The 12,208-nt window shown below is 37.8% G+C and overlaps 1 protein-coding gene across 1 annotated transcript; it reads left to right on the top strand.

Moving 5' to 3' along the window:
• Positions 1 to 816: 816 nt before the first annotated feature.
• LOC125649187 (follistatin-like) lies at positions 817 to 4,105 on the top strand. The gene is made up of 2 exons (XM_048876475.2): positions 817 to 1,413; positions 3,357 to 4,105. The coding sequence occupies exons 1-2, from the start codon at positions 1,182 to 1,184 to the stop codon at positions 3,821 to 3,823; spliced, it is 699 nt and encodes a 232-aa protein (XP_048732432.1). The 5' UTR covers positions 817 to 1,181; the 3' UTR covers positions 3,824 to 4,105.
• Positions 4,106 to 12,208: the final 8,103 nt, after the last annotated feature.

Genomic DNA, 12,208 nt, shown 5'->3' with positions numbered 1-12,208 from the left:
ATAGTATATTTAAATCAGGGATGACAATTACAAGTTGTGTACTTTTGTCGATTCCAAATCAAACAACGAAACAAACTCGGTTTTATCATCTTCTTGAAAAGATCGACAAAGTTTTATTTATATTCTGTTTTCCTGGTCACGTTCAAATTACGGTAGTTGGTCTTGAAAACGAAAATTGTTACAAGTTATCAAACGCCCACTCGGTGGATTATTTTCGGGTTGTTTTTTTTAAAAACAAAATTGTTAATTTCATAGAATTTGTAACATATGATCAGTGTTCTTGATTTTAAGGAAAATATACTCTGCCGTCGTATTTAATTGTTAATATCGTTGCCATAAGACTACACGATTCTCCTGCTACTTCCAATGCAATTCACATCCTACCCATATTTACATATTACATGTATTCTTACGAGTACATAGCCCAGGAAAGTTACAAGTAGATGTTTGATCGCGAACACATTTTCCTTTTGTAAACCAAATTACATGGGATGAAAAGATTCCAATGTAAATCACACTTCAGACATTTAATATTTATAGTAAGGATCAGACGAATCATTTTAATACTGTACGTACATGTCTAATCCGAAGCACTTGCAGGGTTTTCAATTCACCGTGAAGGTGTACAAACTTTGATCTAATTTCTGCAGTTTCAATGGAATTTATACCAATATTTACACTTGTCTACAAACTTTTCACCGCTGTTTAAACTCAACTCGGGCCAAAGAAAAAAAATTAAACGTAGTTAGAAGGCATGACTATATTTCTCGCCATCCGCCACCCCCTGATCCGCTGTTTCAGATTAAAATTCAATAAGCCAGTAATTATCGGGATTAATGAAGTAGAGGTGATAGAAATGTTCTGCGGGTATGACTTTTAAAGATATCAATGAATGGAGTCCCAGAAAATCTGAATGACATTGCGCACTGACAGTGAACCAATGGAAGAATAACTCCCCCCTCAGCCAATCGGCGGACTGCCTATAAAGCAGACGTGTGAGACAGAGCAGGCGGTGTAGATACATCATATTTTTGACAAGAAAGACGTCTGAAGTTTCACAAGATGTAGCAAATCATTATAATGGCTACAGTTTCCATCGCAACGAAAATCTTCAAAATTCCAAAGTAGATCGATATTTTAAAAAAAATAATTCCCTGATCAATTTTAAGTGGAATTTGGACATGGAGTATCTGTTGCCCGCTGTACTGTTATGGACGAGTATATCCGTGACTCTGGTGCAGTCTGCTGACTACACTGTCGATAAATATTCGCCATGTCCCAGAAAATGTGATTCCTCTAAATGCAACAAGCTGAGTTATTGTGATGGCGATATTGTGAAGGACCGCTGCGGATGCTGTCCGAGATGCTCCTCAGATACTTGGATCCACCCAAAAGTTTCTCCAGTGAAGCAAGGTACGTTTCATTATTTGGATACAGTTATGAACACAATTATATGGGTTTATTTTTCTTTGGTTGCCGCGGTGGATAAATATAATACCACGTGTTTCTATACGTATTTGACAGAATACCTGTGTTTTATTGTCAGATGATGTGGGTTTTAGTGCGTTTACCTGAGACCGGACTTGCCTTGAAGCTATCAGACGGACCACCGTGGGTCTCGGCCTTATAAACTAACTAAATAAAACTGAGATCACCACTTAGTTTCACCTACTCGCTTCTTTATAAATTCATGCTGAACGTTGTAAAATTTCGTTACATAATGTTTGATAAGAACCCTCGTGTGGTAATAATGGACTCGTCACTGGGGCGGAATGTTTGAATAAGCCATGAAGTCAGACATGTCTTGATTTTAAAGCTTGAAATATAAGCATACTATGATCTCTGATCAGATATGGGTACAACCACCCATGCAGGCTTAATATATGAGGACACGGGTTTCCAATTCAATTTAGGGTTGCTCGGTTTTAGAGAGTACAATTTTTTAGGCATCTAGTCTTCCTAAACTTCAACGCAAGTTCAGATTCTCTCTCTCTCTCTCTCTCTCTCTCTCTCTCTCTCTCTGAGACAAAAGATTCAAGACTTAACCTTTAATGGAAATATTTAATGGGTCCAGGATAGGACCATCTTTCCCTTTTAAAGTTATTTATATATATTATCTGTAAATGTTGCGAAATCATTCATCATAAAACACTCCTAAACTCCTACACAGAGGTTAAATGTAAATTGTTGACCAGTCGCACCTGTATGACCCATGAAAAAAATTTCAACTTCATTTAAAAATCAAAACGTTTTGTTGGTTAGTATTATTACAGCAGATTCCTACTGCTTTTGTGACAAACATCAATAAAAATATTTTAATATCCACCACATGTACATTCTGTCTCTCTAACCAGACAACTCCATGTACATGTAATATACACGTGCAATATCTACGTGTGCTAAATTTCTAGACAGACGACTCCATGTAATAATATTCAATATCTAAAGTGTGATATTTGTTATAGCCAGACCACTCCGTGTAATATTCAATATCTAAAGTGTGATATTTGTTATAGCCAGACGACTCCATGTAATATTCAATATCTAACGTGTGATATTTCAGTTATAGTCAGACAACGCCATGTACTTTAAGCGTGTTTTTTTTTTTTTTTTTTCGTTGTTAAAAGTTCAGGTCTTTAGATTAGACAACAACTCGATGAAAAAGATATAAATTAGATTAGAAGATACATGACTGATCTATTCTGACCTAACGTGTTTTACTTGGCAAAATGGCAACTGAATATTGCAGGGGTGTTATTCTCTCTGTGCATTAAGTAGAAACACTGCTAACACATCAGCTATTTTAAGAGATTTTTTATACTAGTTTTCAGGAGATTAAATCATTTTCTGATTACAAGGATCGGTTTTCGTTCCAAATCAATTAACATTTCGTACCTTGAATGCGAATCAGTAATGGTATTTGCACCTTAAGCAGTGTAATCATTATTCAATAGGCCATAATTTCTCGCACTTTCGAATTTTATCTTGAAGTCAAACACGTCAATCCGTACATGATGATGATTATAATAGATTATCGTAAATTCGATTGATACCTGCATGGCTTATCTGAGAGTGCATGCGATATGCAACAACACAGACAGATAATGTGTAGCACAATCTTACTTTACCTTGTTAACGACATGAGAAGAATTAATCCTGGACTTGGCACCAATAATACAATACATGCATAAAAAACGCGATCTGGAATATTCATAGGTCAACACCCCCTGCCTGTAATTGCAGTATACCTACACATTTTAACTTTAAACTGTTATAAGATTGATCACTGTTCGTTTTCTTCATCTTTCATTAATTGAATTTTACTTTAACACAATGCATTTTATTCATTTTTGCAGGCGGTGCGTGCGAGCAAGTAAAATGTCCAAAACTAAAAGTTTGCATGGAGAACATGCAAGGACTACCGTTATGTACGTGTCCAAATTTGTTCATATGTAGAAGAAGTAACAAACAAGTCTGTGGGAGTGATGGGAACACTTATAAGTCGCGCTGTCACGTGAGAGTGGCGTCATGTACGATAGGGAAACGCATAAGAGTGAAACATAGAGGTGCTTGTGGAATGGTCGCCACGCAACATAGTGGTGTGAACAAATACCCGGATGGAGAATTTGATATCCGCAGCCGTCGAAGGAAAGAGAGGAGACTGGAAAAGAAAAAGAGGAAAAGAGAACGACAGAGGAAGAAGAGGAGAAATAGAAAAAAGGCGAGAAAAAACAAAGACAAAAACCCAAAACGTAGAAAGAGGCGCCATAATAGAAGAAGACTATCACAGAGAAAATTTAGAAAATTAAAGTCACGGACATGATCTGAAATTAACGTAACTTCATAGAACTATTTATAGTACGGATATGATAAATTTCTGTATGTTTCTTTATAAATGGTCAGTATTCATGCATCATTACAGTTCAGTTGAGTTTTTTCTTCTAACAACTAAGATATTTCTGATGTTTCACCCTCCCAATGCATAAAAACATTTCATTGTTGATGTATATGATTTGTATTTTGTTAGCCTCAAAGGCATACATAGGCTAGTGCATATTTGATTTTAATTGTTTACTTATTTTTATATAAAACGTTAGAAAGCCTGCATTTCGTTTGCTTTTCTGTTTTATTTGTTCTTCTTCAAAGTTGAGACCATTGCAAAGGTCTCGACAAAGCTCGGAAAGAAATCTTGTACAGTCCAACAAGTTGTTGTGTTTAGTTAAATGAGTTCTTATATGACATGAACGGTTTAAATCTACCAAGTGGCATCGATTAAATGTCGGGGGTCAGCAGCAGCATCATACACTTCGGGATCCTTACTTTCACCAACTTTTTAAAAGAATTGCAATTGTCACAAGACTAATTGGAAATTGTTGATAAGAAATTTTAAAGACAATACCACTGGCAAAAACATGTAACAACTGGTCGCATACACGTGTTATCACATACATATAGCACTGCCGTCACTTATACACGTGAGTATGTACATACACGTGTTATCACATACATATAGCACTGCCGTCACTCATACACGTGTTATCACATACATATAGCACTGCCGTCACTTATACACGTGTGTATGTACATACACGTGTTATCACATACATATAGCACTGCCGTCACTTATACACGTGAGTATGTACATACACGTGTTATCACATACATATAGCACTGCCGTCACTTATACACGTGTGTATGTACATACACGTGTTATCACATACATATAGCACTGCCGTCACTTATACACGTGAGTATGTACATACACATGTTATCACATACATATAGCACTGCCGTCACTTATACACGTGAGTATGTACATACACGTGTTATCACATACATATAGCACTGCCGTCACTTATACACGTGTGTATGTACATACACGTGTTATCACATACATATAGCACTGCCGTCACTTATACACGTGAGTATGTACATACACATGTTATCACATACGTATAGCACTACCGTCACTTATACACGTGTGTATGTACATTCAAACGTCTTCAGTGATGATTACTTTGATTGCACACACTTTAACAGCATGTTGCAGCATATATTGTCGCCACAGCATATATTGTCACTACTTTAAACATGTATATTGTTGCCACTGTATATATTGTCGTCGCCACTGGACATGATGTCGCCATTGCGTATATTTATAATGTCGCCACTGCATACTAGTATATTGTCGCCACAGCATACATTGTCACTACTTTAAACATGTATGTTGTCACCACAGCATATGTTCTCCTCGGTAACAATGCATGCCGTCATTCGCTGCAGATATTGTCGTCCATTAGTATAATTTAGGTTAGCCATAGCAATACACCATGTCATGGAGTTGTATCCGTGTGTCAAAGTGAACCACAACGACACAGAACTAAGCATATCGTCACATTGAACCCCCTAACCCCCACCCCACCTTAATTACAAACCTGAATCAGCCCCTGTGGCTCCATCTTCGCAAGCCAAGGGTTTTCGGTCCACTCCGCTTCTCATACGGAGCGGAGTGGACCGAAAACTCTTGACTAGCGAAGATGCTGTGGCTCCTATTTGCATTCACTATGACTAAAGTAAATTCACGTAATTTTTTCCTACGACATGGAATATCTCATGATGTTTTGCTGTTATTCAAGCTCAGTGAAATATATATTAGATAAACAACTAACATTAAAAGTAAAATAAATGGAGAAACAACAACGAGAAGCACACTAGCTTCTGATGAAAATGAAATTTAACGTCTGCAGAAATTTGTTGATTTCTAAAGACAATCATGTTTATCTACGGTTATCCATATAGAAAATTAGTGCGTTGAAATTCCATTTTGTGTTTACTATGACCGTCTATCCGAAAATCAGGATAAGAAACTATCGACGTCTGATATCAATGGTGCTTGCCTAATCAAAATGGGGTCACAAATGACTTCAAAGGAGGTATTAAAAGGAAGCCCGGGCAATTTTTGCTGAAAATCGGACGCTTACAAAAGAAAAGAAGGGTGATAGCAGACTAAGGCGATAAGACTCCCTTTATAACCACACATATCACAAATACCGGATATAACCACACATATCACAAATACCTGATATCACCACACATATAACAAATACTGGATATAACCACACATTTCACAAATACTGGATATAACCACACACATAACAAATACTGGATATAACCACACATTTCACAAATACTGGATATAACCACACATATAACAAATACCGGATATAACCACACACATAACAAATACTGGATATAACCACACATATAACAAATACCGGATATAACCACACATATAACAAATACCGGATATAACCACACACATAACAAATACTGGATATAACCACACATATAACAAATACCGGATATAACCACACACATAACAAATACCGGATATAACCTCACATGTAACAAATACCGGATATAACCACGCACATAACAAATACCGGATATAACCACACACATAACAAATACCGGATATAACTACACACATAAATACCGGATATAACCACACACATAACAAATACTGGATATAACCACACATTTCACAAATACCGGATATAACCACACATATAACAAATACCGGATATAACTACACATATAACAATTACTGGATATAACCACACATATAGCAATTACTGGATATAACCACACATATAACAAATACTGGATATAACCACACATATAACAAATACTGGATATAACCACATATATAAGAAATACCGGATATAACCACACATGTAACAAATACTGACACGTGCCAATACACAACAGAATATGCTGCGACCGTCGGTATACATGCTGGAACGATATTCTGCAACAAACCACCGTAAACCGCATCGAGACATGGTGTATATCTGTGTAGCTTGATGAACTACTTCTTACTTCGGGTAAAACAAGTGTTGTTGTGTTTCTGGACAGAGAAAAAATCTCGCATTGTAATACATGAACTGGATTGTAATGGAACCCATTTGCCCATAAAATGATAATCGCAATGAAATTCAGGGTATTTGAGAATTATTGTGAAAGCAAGTAATGACATGCATATGTTTTGTCGTCATAAAGACTGACTTCCTTTGAAAATATGAATATCAGCAATACATGTCTATTATTTTACATTTAGTCGCCTGGCTGGGTAGCTCGGTAGGTTTACGTGTCCGCTGCTAATCTGTAGCTCGTGCGTTGAAGTCTAGCAGAGTTTATTCTGTTTATTATTATTTTCTACTAAAACTGTATTTTTCAAAATTTTAATTAGATAATATATATTTGAAATTTTACAATTTCAAAATATTATTGTACATATCCTCCACTTTGAATATATATCGGATTTCTCTGTTGTGTCGTACTCCTTAACGTCGCTGCTCTGTATCACGCTCGATAAAGATGCTACATCAGTCGTCCGACAATCAGGGAGAACCAAATGGTATTAAAGGTGTATTCATTCTAATATTGTGTGTCTTGACATCTTTATAGGATAATACAATATGAAAGTGTTGAAAACACTCGTAGTACCGTCGAATAACTGTTTTAATCAATAGAGTCTTGATTTATTTGTCAGCAGAAACACTGAGAGTTTTTACAAAATTCTTCGATCCAGACATTCCTATTGCCAGCATTAACAAGAATGTTTAATATACGGTTTGTCTAAACAGTTTTTGGTGTAATCGTTTACATATTGGTTTAAGGTAACAACACCACATTTTACGACAATCGTCAATTGCCAGACTCAGCGAACTAGAATGCCTGAACAAACAAGATACGACAGTAGCCCGGAACATTTCGAGCTTTTCCCTTCATTCAGTCTTAATTTGATCGTCAGTAAGAAAAATTCGTGTGACATAATGGCTGGAAATAATGAATGCAATTACCGGTTTTATTCCAAATTAACATTCATAGTTGCCCAGCAACAGGTATACTAAAAGACATTTTATGGAAAAAACCTGTGAGTAATGAGTCGAAGCTTATTATTTCAGTTTCATTAACAGTTCGATAGCTTTTGCCGAGAGCATTCATGAGAAGACATTTAGTAGACATATCACCAACTAGTTCACAAAAGTGTTGTCGGTGAGATCGGTGGTGGATTAACACATGAAGTATTCGAATAACATCATGCTTATCTAGACAGATTGAGATAGTGAAACACCTCGAATACCAATTGAACACATTAATTAATCGTTGCCGGACAAATTAGCTATGTAAGGAAAAATCCGGCATTCCAGAGACGAATGGGTGTCTTCCATTAAAACACTCGTCGCTTACCGTAGACTGTTCCGCCCCAAGTAAAGGTTTTGTCTAAGATTTTTGATGATTTTAGTAGAAAATGTGCAGGTATCACAATTCTACTGCAGTACTTAACATCTAGATATGATAAAAGATAACCGTGTGCCTCTGTGAAATAAAATCTATAGCTAGTTATAGAGACCCTCAAATCCATACGCCGAGGTCACAGAGTAAAACAGAACCTTGCATGCATGCTATATGATTCTCTACTTCAAATAACGGACGCGCAAGTGCCAGAATACTCAACAAGTTATTTATTCAGCGGTTGCTCAGTGGTGGAGCATTCTCTTCGTAATCGAGAGGTCGTGAGTTCGAGCCCCGCTCATGCCATGACGTAATCATAGGTAGATATGTTATATAGGCAAACTAGATCATTATAACGACCATAAACTTTGCGAAATGCTGACTTTAAACGAGACTATTGAAACCCCTGTAACATCAATTTGTTTGTCAGTAGCCTGCTTCGATTTAAAAACTTAAAATCATAGGCAGAACAAGCTCTTGCGCATCGAATCAGTTGAGAGATAGAAACACCATATGCAGGTGATGATGGAATATTGCTACATAAATATGGGAAGTTGACGATGGAGAAGCTGAAATCATCCCGTTTGTCATACAGTTGAGTTGTCAGTTTGCCGTTAATGTCTACTTTCAATAAAATATCTAAGTATGAAGCAGAAGTGGACGACTCTGTGGTGTCTTTCATTTCGAGTTCATAGGGATATATCGAATCGACATATGAATGAAAATGACTATTGTTAATAGATAAAACGTCGTCGATGCATATAAATGTCGAGTTAAAGGCCACAGCAAGAGATTTTTCTTCTCATGTAGAAGCTTTTGAATAAACTTTGCTTCATAACAATATAACAAGAGGCCCATGGGCCACATCGCTCACCGGAGTCACATTGGCCCTTATCTGAAGACTTTCCATTTATATTTGCATGTAAAACCTTAGTCCCTATTGTGGCCCCAATCTACCCCTGGAGGCCATGATTTTTACAAACTTGAATCTGCACTGTCAGAAAGTTTTCATGTAAGTGTCAACTTCTTTGACCCAATGGTTCTTGAGAAGAAGTTTATTAAAGATTTTCTTTATATATTTCTATTTAACACTTCGATACCCTATTGTGGCCCCATCCTACCCCCGGGGGCAATGATTTGAACAAACTTGAATCTTCACTATATCAGGAAGCTTTCATGTAAATGTCAGCTCCTCTGGCCCAGTGGTTCTTAAGAAGATTTTTAAATGACCCTACCCTAATTTTGCATTTTTGTGATTATCTCCCCTTTGAAGGGGGCATAGCCCTTCATTTGAAGAAATTTGAAAGCCCTTCACCCAAGGATGCTTTTGGCCAAGTTTGGTTGAAATTGACCCCGTGGTTCTGGAGAAGAAGATGAAAATGTGAAAAGTTTACAACGACGACGACGCCGACAGACAACGGACAAATTTTGATCAGAAAAGCTCACTTGAGCATTTGGTTCAGGTGAGCTAAAAACAGGTCAGCTATCAAAGGAGCACAATTCGTGTCCATGGGAATTCCAACAGACTGTTGGAAAATCTTATCATCGAAGACTACGAAGATATTGTCAATGAGGAACTACAGCATATTTTTTTGATTTGAGAGAGTGAGAGACCTAGCCTGAGCTTGAAGAGGCATGACCGGCATTTTCTTTACCTTCGATATCTTACCATCTGAAATGATAGTCATTTCCTCATGAATGTCAACAGTGTGCGTATGAATTTTGATAAATATAACTAGTAGTACGACTATTTCAGTGGCTGGGATTTCCGCCAGGTGTAAATACATTTTTTTTAATTTTAGTTTTGAAAAACACGAGGGCATGAACTCGTGACGCTTTTTTGCCAGCATACTTCATCACAACAGGAAGCGCGGTATTTCTAAGCCAAACTCGTAGATTTATCAACTAAAATAATCAAAGTAATCGGCAAACACTTCCGCGACTACACAATGCCTTATTTGGCATCATTTGGAGAAACCGGGGTAGCTCAGTGGTATGTTCTTTAGAGAGGTGGACAGACACAGCCTAAAGAGAATAGCTCAGTGGTAAGGAGGTGGACAGACATAGCCTAAAGAGAATAGCTCAGTGGTAAGGAGGTGGACAGACATAGCCTAAAGAGAATAGCTCAGTGGTAAGGAGGTGTACAGACATAGCCTAAAGAGAATAGCTCAGTGGTAAGGAGGTGGACAGACACAGCCTAAAGAGAATAGCTCAGTGGTAAGGAGGTGGACAGACACAGCCTAGAGAGAATGGCTCAGTGGTAAGGAGGTGGACAGACACAGCTTAAAGAGAATAGCTCAGTGGTAAGGAGGTGGACAGACACAGCCTAGAGAGAATAGCTCAGTGGTAAGGAGGTGGACAGACACAGCCTAAAGAGAATAGCTCAGTGGTAGGGAGGTGGACAGACACAGCCTAAAGAGAACAGCTCAGTGGTAGGGAGGTGGACAGACACAGCCTAGAGAGAATAGCTCAGTGGTAAGGAGGTGGACAGACATAGCCTAAAGAGAATAGCTCAGTGGTAGGGAGGTGGACAGACATAGCCTAAAGAGAATATCTCAGTGGTAAGGAGGTGGACAGACACAGCCTAAAGAGAATAGCTCAGTGGTAATGAGGTGGACAGACATAGCCTAAAGAGAATATCTCAGTGGTAAGGAGGTGGACAGACACAGCCTAGAGAGAATAGTTCAGTGGTAGGGAGGTGGACAGACACAGCCTAAAGAGAATAGCTCAGTGGTAGGGAGGTGGACAGACACAGCCTAAAGAGAATAGCTCAGTGGTAGGGAGGTGGACAGACACAGCCTAAAGAGAATAGCTCAGTGGTAAGGAGGTGGACAGACACAGCCTAAATAGAATAGCTCAGTGGTAAGGAGGTGGACAGACACAGGTTAAAGAGAATATCTCGGTGGTAAGGAGGTGGACAGACACAGCCTAAAGAGAATATCTCAGTGGTAAGGAGGTGGACAGACATAGCCAAGAGAGAATAGCTCAGTGGTAGGGAGGTGGACAGACATAGTCTACAGAGAATAGCTCAGTGGTATATATGTAAGGAGTCATAACTTTGATGGGCACACAGAAAATACCTTTACTGGTGAATGTAAGGGTTTTCTACACTTCGCATCTCGAGAAAGTATCGTTATGTAACCTTGCTGGAAACAAGAGATTCTCGATCAATTAAATAGCTCCATATTATAGGGGGTTACAATTCAATTATAATGTTGTCAAAGCTCCCTGTCTATATATAGCATGATATATCAAATAGACAAATTCTCCAAATGAATTTGAGCTCTCTCTCTCTCTCTCTCTCTCTCTCTCTCTCTATCGAATCATCGCTCACATATTAAATTCGATTAGAACTATCTCCAGATATTGTTATTTATGAGTGTGATATTACTTCACTTGATTGATTGACTATTCTATATTAAGAGGTATGTGAATTGTATGAAACATCTAACCCCCGACGATCTCCCTCTGCTCAGCTTCGTTTCTATTCTTTAACAGTACGCGACATTCTTGGCGAGGTGATCGGCGCACTTTTACAAGAGTAATGGCCCTTGTGTGAATTAATCTTCTTTTACGAAATAGTGGGACCTATTAGGGGATAAGTATAATGGCTTTATAGAAATACTTTCAGAATGCGTTTCAGTTGTACTTTTTTCTGTGTTATCACACTTTTCGTGTTTCCGTACTCATCTGTAAGCCATAACTACTTTCTCTACATTTAAAATCAACATTAGTTCTGTAATAACATGAATACATGACGGTTTCTGTTCTTCAGAGAATCATGATGGAATGCAAATATGAAGTAATATCTTATAGAGTCTTGAATAGTTCATTTCACATCTGAAGCCCGGGCAGGTGCACGTGGATTTTTATTACAAGTATATCTTTCATTTAAAAACTACGAATT

This window comes from Ostrea edulis, chromosome 5, assembly GCF_947568905.1.
Source record: "Ostrea edulis chromosome 5, xbOstEdul1.1, whole genome shotgun sequence".
In the NCBI taxonomy this organism is placed as follows: domain Eukaryota; kingdom Metazoa; phylum Mollusca; class Bivalvia; order Ostreida; family Ostreidae; genus Ostrea; species Ostrea edulis.
This window is presented reverse-complemented; position numbering and strand designations above follow the sequence as displayed.